General features: G+C 49.0%; 1 protein-coding gene across 1 annotated transcript in view; it reads left to right on the plus strand.

Moving 5' to 3' along the window:
• Positions 1-12,959: 12,959 nt before the first annotated feature.
• LOC144159910 (steroid transmembrane transporter SLC22A24-like) overlaps positions 12,960-14,900 on the plus strand; it is a 67,973-nt gene continuing 66,032 nt past the window's right edge. The window contains exon 1 of the mRNA XM_077691565.1: positions 12,960-13,964. Within this exon, the coding sequence (XP_077547691.1) occupies positions 12,960-13,964 (1,005 nt within the window). The remainder of the gene's footprint in view (positions 13,965-14,900) is intronic.

The following is a 14,900-nucleotide window of genomic DNA, read 5'->3' on the forward strand; positions in this document are numbered from 1 at the left end:
GCCCCTCTGCACGCCAACGAGAACTCGCTAGCGCGCCATGCATGTGCCAGCCTGCGCGCGTTTTGTGAACTAGTTCGTGTAGCCATGAACGTTGCGGCCCAAAAAAAGGTAACTCAATATACAAAACATCGGCGGAAAACAAAAAAGTTAACTTACAAAAAAAAAAAAGTACCCGCGGGGATTCGAACTCGTGACTTGCAAAACATTCGCGGTGGCATACCCAGCGCCCCAGACTACTGAGCCACGGAGCGGGACGCGAAAGCCTTGCTAATATAGGGTATATATTGTACAACCTGTTTACACTTTTATTTAGTTTTGGCATTTCAAGCAGCTTAGGTGACTATTTGTTGTACTGCGATCGTGCAGTAAGCGTCGCCCGAGTTTCCACAGTAGCTCACGTCTAGCAATTGCATTTCGTAGACGGAAAAGCGTTCGCAGATGCGTAGTCGTGCTGCTGACTGCTGTGCTTGTTCGCCCAGCGCAAAAAAGTGCTTCCCGCGCCCTAGTTTTACGCTGTACGGTAAAAATATCGGTTGATTTTATTTCCTTAGTACCTGTATTGACTTCGCTGACTCTTCTCCCGCCTTCAAGAGGCCTTATATTTTCCTACTGGCGTACCAGTCAGCGAAGCGTCGCATGTGCGCTTGTGCAGCACTTGTGTGAAGCGAACTTGACTTGGAGCTAGATACAGTGTACAAACAAACCAAGTAAAGAAAGGCACATTCTTCCATTCACAAACGTGTCCTGGCTTCGTTTCAACTAAGCGAACGAATTGCGACCAAGCAATTTTTTTTTTAACCTCCTTGATTGCGACGACCTGCCGGCGGCCGGCGGACGAAACGCTGGGCCGACTGACTCTGTCGGCCGGGGAGCCGTGCAGTAGCGCAGCCGTGGCGCAGCCAATTGCCAGCTCATCCCCTCCTGACGTCACACGAAAACGCCACAGAAAATGGGCGAGCGTAAAGACAGGAGGACAGCATTTTCGAATTAGTTTTTCTACTAAATAAAATCGCGTAAACGCGCCTAGAGTGGTCGAAACATGGCCTGGGGACTCCGCACTACAATTTGCGCTAGTAATCCCGCAATGTTTACATATCACTTCAGTGTCCCTTTAATAAATCGGGAGCGTACAATCGGTGCCTGATTTATAAGTGCTGCATAATTCGTGTACTACCTAAACATTGTTTCAAGAACTCAAATTTCGTCACTGGCCCTAGTAACAAGTTCGAAAATGTCCTTATACGTTGAATACGGACCTTTCTGGTAAACTGGTAAAACTGGTAAAAAACTGAATACGGACCTTTCATGGTAAAAAATGAATTTCTCTAAATTTGTTTTTTTCTTAGATTGAATAGAAAGCACCGCCTCTCAGGTGTATATATACATATAGAAAATGAAAAACGTACGTCACGGAAATGAGCGTTTGGTTAACAGACGTCTATTATTTAACTAGTGGGATAAAAAACAGCTTTTCTATTTTATGAACCCCCCCCCCCAGAGCCATTGAGACACCCCCCCTTGATTCGATGCCTGGGGAAACCCCTGGCTGACACCATGGAGGAAAGAAAATTTTAGGAGGGGCCCTGACGTCACTTTTGTGAAGCCGAGTCCCGCCATGACTTGAGCCCACTGAGCCCAGCACTGTATCCCATCATCCTTTGCTGTTTCCGGTTTGATTTGACTAACATGGCATCACCCTGTCCCCCCCCCCCCCCCGTTTCGCAGCGAAAACAGCTTCGTCGCTAATTCCTCGGTGCGATGTCATGTTCTCAGCTGTTGATTTCGCCTTCAATTTGCCCATTCTAACCCTCACCCAAAGTTTCAATCGAAAAAGGGCCTTCGTTTTTGAGATAGAAGGACGATTTTCCAGCTCTTAAGCCTGGAAAAGTAGCGTTAGTCGTCGTCATAGCAACAGGCTCGCGGGATTGCGAACTCAGACGACGGGAGCAGTGTTTGGGGTCGTACAGCTCGGCGGCCTTTGCGCGCTACGTCTCAGCAGCGATGAATTTCACTTCACCTCACAACGACGAAACACAAAGTGAGCAAAGAAAGAACTGTAGCTCTCACCAACGCTGAGCGAAGGGGATTTTCCCGGCAGGTCGCCGGCGTTTGTCGTAGCGACTGCGCTGGTTTGCAAGAGTAGTGAGGCAGCCACATACCAAGCGCCTTAAACATTTGTCCGTGCTATTTGCCGAAATTTGGCCGGCGCAGTTGTAAAAAAGTAAGAAACGTTGTCTATGGGCTCAAGAAAAATTACGTCACTTCCTCCACACTTTTCGCAATGCATTGGGATGCTAGGGGCCTCTCCTGAGTATTCTTTCCTCCATGGTTGACACTATTGAACAAAAAATTCTGACCACTGGAACTTCCAGCCCCCCAAACACACGGCCCGACTACCCCAGCCGGCGGTTAGGCCTAACCTTCTGCCGCTCTCACGGCTTCGCAACACTCGGACAGCAGATTTCGGCTGAGAGGCTACATGCATGGTTGTCACGGCAGCTGCAGGCAGCCGCACATCTGTGTTTGCGATTTCTTCGAAGCAAGTTCAAGACGACGCAGCGTCTAAATTGGGCAGCACGACGATGTTGCAAGAGTTCCAACTCAGCCAAAACCTCATTACCCGAAAAAATTCTGCAACTGATAACTACGAAGAGGACATTAGCGAAGACCAAATACAAGAAGTTGAAGAGGCGACAGAACTACTGACGAAGAGGGTTGGGAACGAGTTCCCATAGCCAAGAAAAGGCAGCCCACACGCACTCATCTGGTAAGTAGATCCCGCCATCTAATATATTGGAACCTTTAGGCAGAAAGAAAATTAGGAACATTTCCGACACGCTAACGCTAGCGCTATCTAACTCACAGCCCCCAGCTCCAATCTAGCTGAAATGGCAGCCATAACATTTCATGACGCTGCAAACAGGGCGGATATAACGTTGTACAATGTAATCCATGCAATCAAGCTAACCAAAATTGATCACCTGTCATTCCACCAGAACGAGAAGATCGCAACTATCGAGGTGGCAATACAACTTCTGCCCTCCAACAAGAACACCATCCGAGATGTCGACCAAGTTGACCTAAATGAAAGTAATGAAGCGATCCACAGCTGGATTCGATGTGCACAAACTGAAGTGCTCCGTGTCCAGAACATCGGCAAATCAGCAACAGAAATTCTTACATTTAACTCAACTACCTTGCCCAGAGTTGTGAAATACTACATGAAACTTGTACGTGTGCAGAGTACCACCCCAAAAGGTTGGTGTGCTTCAACTCCCACAGTATCGGACACATGTCCATGTACTGTCCGTTACCCAGCGTGTGCAAAGAATGCGGTCGCACCGACGCTGCTGAAGCAGAGTGCGAGTCCACAACTTTTTGCGTCGCGGGTCAAGCAGATGGTCACCTAGCGGTTAGCAAAGCGTGTACCATTAGCCTTCCCAAACACGAAGACAAAGTTTCTAAAACGGACCCACAAAACGACCAAGAAACCAAACGCAGCAGCGAAAGCCTGCATCGCCATATCACTGGTAATGTCTCCTTGGCTGCCGTCGTCACAGTATCCACCCAGAAAACCGGCAATAACCCCATTATGCCGCTACCGAATGACCATCCCACAGTGCTGGAAAATTCGCAGCTAAAACGAAACCTTCAGTCTGTTGGTTCGAAGCTCGACGCATTGCGTAACGAGCCTGCATTCCTCCGAAGAGCAGCTACACTTCGTCAGTCTGTTTCCCCTTCCCAAGCTGGACATCGTATTTCTTGCAAAAAAGCATATGTATATTCGCAATATATACGTTTCAGCTCCACGTCTTTCATTACTGAACAAGTGTTGGTACACTGGGAACCACAACTAAAGTTTGAAGCATTCAAGGAATGGCAAAAGGTTTTCAGCAATATTGCGGATCATCAAGGGCAATTTAGCACTCTGAGACAAGACATACAAAAGATCATGGAGGAAATGCAGTCACACAATTGGTCACTCCACATACCATGATACGCAAAAATAGGCCGCCTCAATAGATGCCCCACTGGAAGCCCCCAAGCCTTCTAATAATTCAATGGAATTGTCGTAGTTTCATTCAAAATGGACCGCTATTCACCTTACAGGTATCTTCAATTTGTTTACCCGCCATACTTCTCCAGGAGACTAGAGGCCCATGTAGGGTTCCAACTATATAGCGTACATGGATCTTAAAATCACTTACACCTCCAAAAACCCGGCGAAACTTCTAAATTCACCTGGACAGACAGCCGTGTTGCTGCACAAGTCTTGGCAATCCGTTCCGCACCGATGGTATGCAGAAAGTATTCATAACAGAGAAGTCGTCGTCCGCATTGATCCACCAAGTGGCAAACGTCCACTCATATTGTCAAACTACTACCGGCCGGAATGCAACTCAGGAACAAGGGACACTTATGATTGGATTTCGTCTTTTTTTTTCTCTACCATTTAACGGCATGGCTTTTATTGGTGGAGATTTTAATGCTAAAAGCACACTATAGGGTTACTCAAATTGTGGGCTCCGTGGAACGCTTTTGCAACAAACGCTGGAATTTAGCCCCTACAACTCTGCAATGAACCCTTCGTTCGACAACGTCATTCAAGAGGGCATACTCCGAGAATTGGCTGCATCCTTCCCCAGTAAAAAGGCTCCGAAATGGCTTCCTTGCTTTCTAGAGCACCGCACCATCGTCTCAACCCGCGGCACTTAACGTCCTCAAGCTACTACCATAGAAACGACGTTCCTCAAGGCTCGATTCTCGCATCTATACTATTCAACCTGGCTACGAACTGCGTTGCCGCCACACTCGAAACAAACTCTGCTGCCCGCTTCATCATGTATGCAGATGATATCGTCGTGTGGACAGAAGCTGCCGACCGAGACTGCAGAGAAGGTACGCAAATTGAGCTTCAAGCTGCTGTGTTTCAGCTTGGAGCGCACCCTCGCTACTTTTAATCTGCAATTATCTCCTAATAAGACAGAATTTCTCAGCGTGGACTGCAACTGCGCGACGAACCCGGAACAAACCATGGAACTTGAAGTGCCAAAAACGTTATTACCTCTAAAAATGGCATTATTAATCTCCTGCGGTTGTAAATACTCAGTTGTAATAGTCCCACTGCATGGATTCGCCATTTAACAACTACTCGGCGCTGCACACTACACTTGATAACTCGATCTCTGGAGAATATGGCGGATCGCGTCAGAATGCGTCCAATGCTTGCTTGTGCCGTTGCGCACGGACGACTGACTTACGGCTTCCCCGTTTATGAATTGCGTCCCCACCATTTAAACGAGCTGAACATCCTCAACAGACATGTAATCTGTACCATCTCGCGGATTCCACTGCATACCAAAACAGACGTACACTAAGAAAAAAGGGTAGAAAAAGGGAGGAAATCGAGAGTTTTCTCCCCCGGACCAGCGAGATTCTCCCTTTAGCTAATTACACGTAGCGCCCCCTGTACGGCCTCTACGAAACACCGAAACGGGGAGGAAATATTCTCCCCTGTCGTCTGCAATCTGCCGTCGGCGCCGACGCCGAAAACGAAACCGTTCACCGTTGCACTGTGGCTTTCGCCGATCAGGCGCAGACGACGACTACGAGCAACACCGCCACTGCGGTGTGCTGCTTGCTTGTTTTCTCGCTGCCTTTTTTTATTATTACCATGTGCCCGCCACGCTAACGCACGGCTTGCCAGCAGCGTGTTTGGAGCACATTCCGTGGGCACCACTGCATGCTTGCTGTGAGCGACTCGCCTGCACCCTGTTCAACGTTACCACTGCATTTGTGGACGTTTTATACTGACTCCCAAGGGTAAAAGACGTCAGCGATGATAGCAAACTGCCCCTTTTTTCGTCAACGAGCACGGAGCGCAGCATATTGACGCATCGGTTACCAACAACAAAAAGCCCCCATTTGGTAACATCTTGGCTGAATGGTTGCCACACCAGTGGTGCGCTCTACGCTAAAGGAGCGAAGGCGAGGTAATGAGTGTCATTACCCAAACATACCTGCCGTACTGTTTCGTGAAACGTTTTTTCTTCTTTGAGCTATTTTACTGCTTCTTACAAAACCTCAAATTAATAAAAGTTTGCAATTGCACGGGTTACATTTGATGAAATAACAAAACCCACCTAAGGCTTACGTATTGCCGTGGTTTATCGAAGCAAGCAACGATCTCACAGTTCCTACCTGCATTCTCGGCGATCAGGGTTTTAAATACTTTGTAGCCGTTTCAATGTTTAGTTGTAGCTTGTGATCATGCGGACATGTTAGAAGTGTACTATATGTGGTCGTGTATACGTGTATTATGCTTGCGATGTTGTGTGTTGCGTGTATTGTGCGTTGGCCGTGCCTTTAATGACGTGTATGTGGCTGTGTTGTACTATGTTTCTTTACCCATTAATCCTTGCGGGCCGTTGCCTGCCCTATGTGCGCACTCAAAGATACCTCGGGATAACCATGGATCGAAACCTCTCCTGGGCCCCTGAGGTTCGGAGGCTGCGTACTCGCATTTCCGCGGTGGCGCAAGTCATTGGATACCTTGCCGGAAGTCAATGGGGCAGTGACTGTCGATCCATGGTGCTTCTCTCCAAGGCTTATGTTGATGGCTTGCTGCGTTATAGCCTGCCTGTTTTGCAGCGGCTGTCGACCACAAGCAAAAAGCAGCTTGATGAGGCAAGACATAATTGTATGCGCACCTGCCTTGCCCTTCCTAGGGGCTCTTCCTGCGCTGGTACCGTTGCGGAGGCTGGCTGCCTGCCCTTAGATGTTCTTCGGCTACAAGAGACATTCCGAATATACTTGCGGCACCGATTGCACACATCAACCAATCTTTTGACCCGTGTTGTACAACGCAACGAAAGCTCCAGCTTTGCACAGATGATAAACTCCATTAACATATCTGTGCCATCCCAAGCGCGACCAACCATGCCGTCCAATTTCCCCCCCTGGACTCTGTCACCGGTGTGCATAAAACTCAACATACCTGGTGTCACCTCAAAGCAAACACTCCCTCAATTCTGCCTCCTTCAACTCGTGCTCGCCCACATCAGTGGCTGTTATCCGCATACGGCCCACATTTTTACGGACGGTTCATCTACACCTCACAGTAGTGCGTCGGGCGTCTACGTTTCGTCTACCGGTCAAGCGCTGTCCTACCGCCTTGAACGTGCAACGTCATCCACGTCGCCCGAGCTTCATGCAATTAAGCAAGCCCTCCGCTACATTCTTCGTCAGCCATCAGCAGAATGGGCTATATTCACGGATTCTAAGATAGCGCTGCAAACCCTACGGCATGCCAGTTGCTTCAGCCTCCACGACCACGTATCCCGCGACATCATCTACCTGCACCATCTAGCCTACGTCGCTGGGCATCGTGTGACCTTGCAATGGATACCCGCACATTGTGGCGTTCTCGGCAATGAGAAAGCTGATGAGGCGGCTCGCAGAGGGCTACAACTGCGCAATGTAAGGAAAATTTTCTTTACAAAGCACGAGGCTGCAGCGCTAGCGAAGCAGCTTGCCTTAGAGGAACGAAACCGTCTCTGGTCTTTTCCCGAAACTCACCACTCTTTTCTGTATGACATAGACTCTGACCTGAGAATGAGGCTCCCAGAGCGAATCCCACGTCGACTTGAGACGCTCTACCATCGGCTGCGCCTCAACGCAGCACTTACGAACTCCTACCGACATCGCCTCGGTCAAACCACAAACCCTTACTGTGATAACTGTGGTTTGCCAGAAACTACTGAACACGTTTTATTAGAGTGTCCGGCGTACAAACAGGAAAGGAACGACCTCGCCAAGAAGATCGAGTGCCTCAACAATGGACTTTTATCATTGAAAGCTCTTCTTGGACCATGGTCATCTCCATCATCCCAGCTAAAAGTGTTAGATGCACTGTTTGATTATTTACACGACATCGGCGTCGCAGAGACACTGTAGAACTCCACATCGTCATCCTGTGAGTACACCTGGACTTTTACGTGACCCACGGAACACTCCATGTAGCCTTCTTTTTTACCTCTTCTTTTTTCCCCTCTCTTTCGCCCTACTTTCTTTAGGGCCTTTACCTCCTCCACCCCATCCCCGCAGAGTAGCATGTAGGCGAATACATGCCTGCAGACCTCTCTGCTTTCTTCTAATAAAGAGCTTTCTCTCTCTCTCTCTCTCTATGTTTCTTCCCAATATATGCCCACCCACATGCGGCCTCCGTGATGTTGGCTGTAATAATATACGTTATCCATAAAGGAAACCAAGAAAACGCTTTGATGTAAGTGCCCACTGATGGTGATGCTTAGTAGCTGCCCCTCCCCACCCCTACTTTTTTTTGCGTCACCTATCGGTCATTTTTAAACGTTTACGATTGCTTTACTTGGAGCCCGCTAGAGGGCGAGCACTGTCGAGGATGCGACAGCGACGGATACGTTTTTCGTGTTGCCTGCATTGCCTTTGCGCTGAGATTTACGATTGCAGACGATCCGCGTTTTGTTGCATCGGTTGTAGCAAGGTAAGACGACCAACAACAACTGGTTGTTCTCAAACGGCCGCATTGGATGCTTGTGATCTCGAGTGCGGTGAACGGCGGGGTTACGAGCCTTTCGGAAATAAAGGCGGCATTTTGAAAGCAATCGGTATGACTTCTACTGTGTTTACGGCGGCGTGTTCGCTATGAGCGCGTAGGCGGGGCGCGCAGTGAGACGAATGCAAGTCGCGCATATACGATTGGCGACATCGCTTGCTAACCGCAGTTCTGGTGCTCGGTAGGTAATTTCTTGGTTATTTTAGCGCATTTTAAGCGCACACAACCACAGTAACCTACTTATTTGTACTTCTCGATCCTCAAATCGATCAGCTCGCTAGGCCTTTCTCGCCTGACAAGCCTTGCTTGGGTGACGCTGCCAGGGGAGGAACGCTCCTCCATTAGTTCAAAAAGGGGGAAATCTTCCTCCATTCATAGGGGTAGAAACGCGCTCCTCCCTCTTGAAGGGAGACTCTTTCTACCTCTTAGGGAGCAATATGTGATACATTCCTGTTTCACCCTTAAGAGAGAAACTACCACACCTTTATGTCTTAGAGTGTACTGTCGGCAGCAGTTTCGTTTCCCCCCGTCGCTCTCTTGGTAGAGGAGACGACGCCCCGCTTTCAGAAGCACCTTGAATACGTCCCTCATGGACAATTTATTTCGAAGTGGGACACATTAAAAAGTACTTTTAATGCTGACTTTTTCCACCTGCTGTTCTACCCTGGCCGTGACCCGCCTTGGGCCACCTCAGATGCCGACCCATTTCTCGCCGTAACCTCGCCATGCGGGGACAATTGCCCGCGCTCTCGCCAACGACATAGCTCCGGATGAAATCGACATTTTCACAGACGCAGCCATGAAAGGAACAATAGCAGCGGTTACCTCGACCTGCCCTGTCATTCCCCATCTTACTGGCTCTCGCAAACAAACAAACACATACGGTCTCACTGATGGAGTCGAAGTTTCCGGAATCATCGGCGCGGTCAAGACCATACAAAGTGCGACCTCATTTATCACTACCAACAAGTTCCGTGTCATCGCTGACTCCCGTGTCGCTCTACAGGAACTGAACAGGACCTTCTGGCTCAATTCTATGACTACCAACATTCTTTACAAAATTCGAGACCTCACTCACGAAGGGTTCAAGATACGAGTGGTCTGGCTGAACTCCTGCTCACACACATGGAGGATACGGATACCTTTCGGAGCATAATGCTGCCCGGGAGTGTTTCAACAATCCTTCCATGGTTCCAACGTCCACCCAGGATCCCACGTCCACCTCTCCCGAACAGGCACGCGAATTTGACTAGCACCGACAATACCGTCGAATTAAGAATCTGAGCCGGCAACGGCTTGCCGACGCCTCCCCACTTGGTTTTCTTGCTCCTCTGCAGTCCCTGTGAAGAAAAGGGGACATTTTTGCCAATAAAGCCTCCCCTGACTCGGCATACACGCCGGACGTCATCTCAAAGTGGACAACGCATAGGCACCTTGGTAGTTCTCTGTGTCCCTAGTGTTGCAACAATAATACACAGAACCTTTTCCCCCTCATCTGGGCATGTTCAGCTTATCAACTGACCGTGACCAGTTCTTTACAATTCAAGTACGCCCCACGAGTCCTGAAGAACATGTCCAACAATTAAAAAAACCCACATTTTAGAGAAAATTAAAAAATTTGGTGTTGAAACAGGTCTTTATAAAGTAGTATGATGGCGGATTGTTCACCCACTCCCTAGACGTCCCCAGAAACACACCCTTTCTGGTTCCTTAACGGCTCCTTTTGGATACCCCGATGATGGTCGTATTAGCCTGGTCTCGCCACAAGTCCGACTGTCCATATCGTATTAAGTGAACGCTGACAGTGCAGTGAAAAGACTTAATATGAACCATCTTCCGCTACCCTTTTTTCTATGTCCCGCAACAAGGCCTGTTGGCCTCCTCGAATAATAAAGTCATCCATTTCATTAATCTTCCAAGCTTCCTCTTCTTCTTCTCCCGCTTTTTTCTTCTCGTTACTTTTCTCTAGTATTCTTCCTCTACTTTTTTTCTTTTTCCTCTTAGTTCAGAGAAGTTCCGCATTATCACTGACTCGCACGTTGCCCTCCGGGAACTGAATAGGACCTTCACGCCTAACTCTACGGCCACGAACATCCTCTACTTAGCACGGGACCTGTCTCATGAAGAAATCACGATCCGCATAGTCTGGACACCTGCGCACACGGGTGGAGTGGACTGCAACCGAACGGCACACAATGCTGCCCAGGAGTGTCTACTAAATCCTCCCAGGGTGTTCGACACCACTTCAGCCCAATCTGACCCGCCTAAACGGATCTGAACAACGCTGGCAACAAAAACTTCGTCAAGCTAGAGCCCTCAGCCGGCAACGACGAGCCGAAACCTCACCACATGGTTTCCTCGCACCACTAAAGACCCTTCCGAGAACAGGAGAGGTCTTCGCCAACAAAGTTTATGCCAACTCGGCCTATACCCCCGATGTGATTTCGAAGTGGATGAACCCAAGGCGTCCCTCCTTACTCAGGTGCCCCCACTATGGCACCAACGAAACACCCAACTTGTTTCACCCTATTTGGTCATGTGAAGCCTTCTCAGACGGTCGTGCGCAGTTGGTCACAAGCGCCATGGTTCCGACGTCGGCGTTAGAGCATTTCGAATATGTTCGGGACAACCCCGAAATATAAGAAAAAAATCACAGACTCTGCCCTAACAAATGGTCTCAATAAGATCGTTTGATGGCTGACCAACTACCTGTTCAAGTTCACCAGTCACAAAAGAACTCCGGTGCGCATCCATCTTGCACCACCAACCGTAATGTGCCATCAAAAACTATGCCGGACACCCCCTCCCTTCAGGGGAAGGCCAGTGTGTGTGCGTTGCTCCAACCGGACCTTGAGAGACAGCTACAGTGATAGCTGCAGTGAAGCTTGAACATTACTTAGGTGTACTACAACAACTTAGTGTTGTTTTTCCCAATCCTCTTTTTCATTCCCTACCCACAGGGCTTTATAGCCTCCTCTCTGCAATAAAGTCATTCATTCATTCCTCTTAGTTCTACCTCCTTCTCTTCCTCCTCTTCTTCTCCACCTTAACGTTGTAGCTCGTACACACGAAGGATGATTGATTGTAACTGGCGGCCAAATTATTTCTTCATTGCTTCCTTCAAGTTAGTAATGAATCACAGTGAAATGTTCGTAAAACTCAGTATACCTATAATGTTAACAAAACCTTGCCCAAATTTCCCTTCCGTGGACTCTCTTTCTAGTATATACGAGTTCGCATGTGTATCATAGAAGCCCTATGGCCAAGGACTCTGCCGAAGCGCCTCTTGATATTAAATTGCCTTTTTTAAAGGAAATGTCTAGGGCGCCATCCTGCGATATTTCAATATCTAAGGCTATGTCACCACTGGGCAGAGCGTCTGCCGTTATGTTGCACAGGTTCTCCCTTAACTTGCAGATGCCAATTCCGGTGGTTCGTGAACGGCTATGCAACCTTCATTTTTTTATCTTGAGTTAAACATAGCGTACATGAGATTTTCATTGAGGCTATCGACTCTCCTTTTCTCACCTTCCAATAGCCTCCAGGGCCTCAGGCCTATTTCTAAATAAAGTCATTCATTCATTCATCTTGGATGAGATAAGCAATTTTCTTGGCTCAGTTTAGTTTTTAGAGTTCCTAAAGGTTGCTTTCTGGACATATTAGTTCAGCAAAGGCTGGGTCATGTAAGAAAATGTTAGGCAAGTTATATTTTTATTTCCTGTTTAGGTTAGGTCAGGCTTTGTTAGATCAGGCCTTCGGTTAGGCTTTAAAATCGCGTTTGTACACTCATTAAAAGTAATCTTTCAAACACTTATACACCATTTGCGCGGAACTGCGTGCAAGCAGACTCTCCCCGCAAAAGATACAGCAGCGGGTAGGCGCAGACTACGTGGTCTCTATCATGCACGGCCTTAGTGAACGTACAACGTACACATCTTCTGTTTCTCGCGTCACGGCGTTGCCAAACATCTCCGCTGGACGGTGGGTCCAAGCTGCTGCGCTGTACGTCTGTTCGTCTATTTTTAGTGACATGATTGCTAGGTGAGAGGTGCAGCCGGAGGAGGAAGAAGAATTTCTTGCCCGCATTTCTCCCATGCTACCAGTCCTTTTCTTTCTTCGTTTAGCTCTTCCGACTTATCACTGTCGTCGGCCATTCAACTTTTTGTAAGGCATTCCTAAAACGTCAACTCATACCTTATGTCAAACAACCAGGTTAACTGACGTATTCTGTTTTCGGAATGTGTCATTGGTAAAACAGGAATATCATCATCATCATTGTCAGGTAAGGCCCGCGCACAGAACAAGCAGCGGCAGACTGCAACGAACGTGTGCCCATGGTCCTTGCTTTTTCGCCACCCGAACTAATATGCCTCAACTGACCGAGAAGAGACCGTTCCCATGCCTTTCCCCGAAGGGTTTCATGATCGTCGACATCGAAACCAGCGAAGGTTTTGACTGCGAAGAGGCCTTCGGAAGCGGTCACTTCCAAAACCGCATTGTCCTCTTCACAGCCATCGCCAATTTTGTCATGCTTACCCACGCGATTGCCTTCCCCCTCATCTCGACCGATGTCGACCACTGGTGCAGGCAGCCCACTGGCTGGAACCTTTCTACCAACACGTGGAAAAGCATCGCAATTCCCCTCAAGACAGATGGGCGGTATAGCCAATGCACGGTCTATGCCAACCCCGGAGACCCCAACGACACCACAGTCGTGGAGTGCGATGCTTGGGACTACGACCTCGAACGGGTCAACACAAGTATCGTCAGTGAGTGGAACATGGTGTGCAACCGGCGTTCACTGAAGCTGCTCGGCAACGCTGCGTTCATGGCCGGTTCCATAGTATTCCTTCTGCTTTCGGGCTACATCGCAGACACCTTCGGCCGATTGCCGGTAGTCCTGGGCTCTGCCACTGTTTTGATGGTGGCCACCCTGGCCAGTTGTTTTGCACCGTCATACCCCGTGTACTTAGGGACCAGGTTCCTCCTCTCCGGGTGCACCATCTCGCTTTACGCAGTGACAGGTACCATGCTAGCAGAGGCTGCTTCGTGCGCACGACGATCGACCTTATTGTCCGTGGCCCTCCTGATGGGCCACTCGCTGGCCGATACCTGGACTGTTATCCTCAAATGGGTACGGCCCTTCCACTGGTTTCACATTCAGCTGCTCGCTGTGGCACCCACGCTTCTTGTCACAGTATTTTTCCTTCTCGCGGTGGAGTCTCCTCGGTGGCTTATTGCCAGCCGAAGGCTCGAAGCGGCGGGTCGCGTCATGCGCAGAGCCGCAGAGTTGAATCGTGTCCAGAGCAACGGCGTCACTCTCCTTCTGGAACGGGTTGAACGCAGACTCAAGACAGAAATTGGCATGGATGTAAGGACAGCACGGGCCGCGGACATGGCAAGAGTAGCGCGGCGTCGAGCGGCGATCATGTGCTTGTCTTTGTTTTGCGTAATTGTAGCATACCGCTCGTTGCTTCTTTTACGAGTCAGAAAGAGCAAAGTATTTCCGTGGATGGACTGGGCTTCAATATGCGCCAATGGTCTTGCATACTGCTTCGTGTTGAAGTTTGGAAACTTGACTGACAGGACAAGGCTCATTACCATAGCCTTCCTGAACATCGGCACCCTGTCTCTCCTTGGAAGCATTGCTGCGCTCGCCGCAATTTGGGTATCATCGTTAGACGTCGTCAGCAGTGTCGTCCTCGTCCTGGCGGAGGCTACTTCCAACGCCACGATACTTCTCAACATTGTCTACGTCATCGAACTCTTCCCGACCCCAATTCGGGCCGTTGCAGTGTGCTTGTCCTTTGTAGGCGCTCGGTTGGGCGGTACAGTCAGCTTTTTTTTGCCATTGCTCACACGAATCCACCGTGAGGACCTTGCCTTTGTGCTTATCGCATCAGTGGAGTATTCTGCGGCCTATTGCTTCCAATACTTGCCGCGGGAGTACGGCACTTACGCGAGGCTGGCAGACGCGGACCCCACACCCTCGGCTTCTATGGACAGCAGACGATTTATGACCCCAGTAGATGCGATGAAGTGCTCACTCTCACCGCTGCGTCTTAACAAGAAATCCCCAAAGAACACTCCGAACTCACACTCACCCCTGTGTTTTAACAAGAAATCCCCAAAGAACTCTCCGAAGAAACCCAGAACTCGCACTCCATAGTTACTTTCCTTTTGGCAGTGACTGTTGTATCTGACGCGTGACACTTATCCGTGCATCTGATTTCCCAACCCCCCGATCGCTTTGAGAATGATATAGACGTACTACATTTCTCTTGGTGAATTGCATTTTCGTGTGCAC

This window comes from Haemaphysalis longicornis, unplaced genomic scaffold (assembly GCF_048455015.1).
Source record: "Haemaphysalis longicornis isolate Haplotype H1 unplaced genomic scaffold, Haemaphysalis longicornis Haplotype H1 scaffold_10, whole genome shotgun sequence".
NCBI lineage: Eukaryota > Metazoa > Arthropoda > Arachnida > Ixodida > Ixodidae > Haemaphysalis > Haemaphysalis longicornis.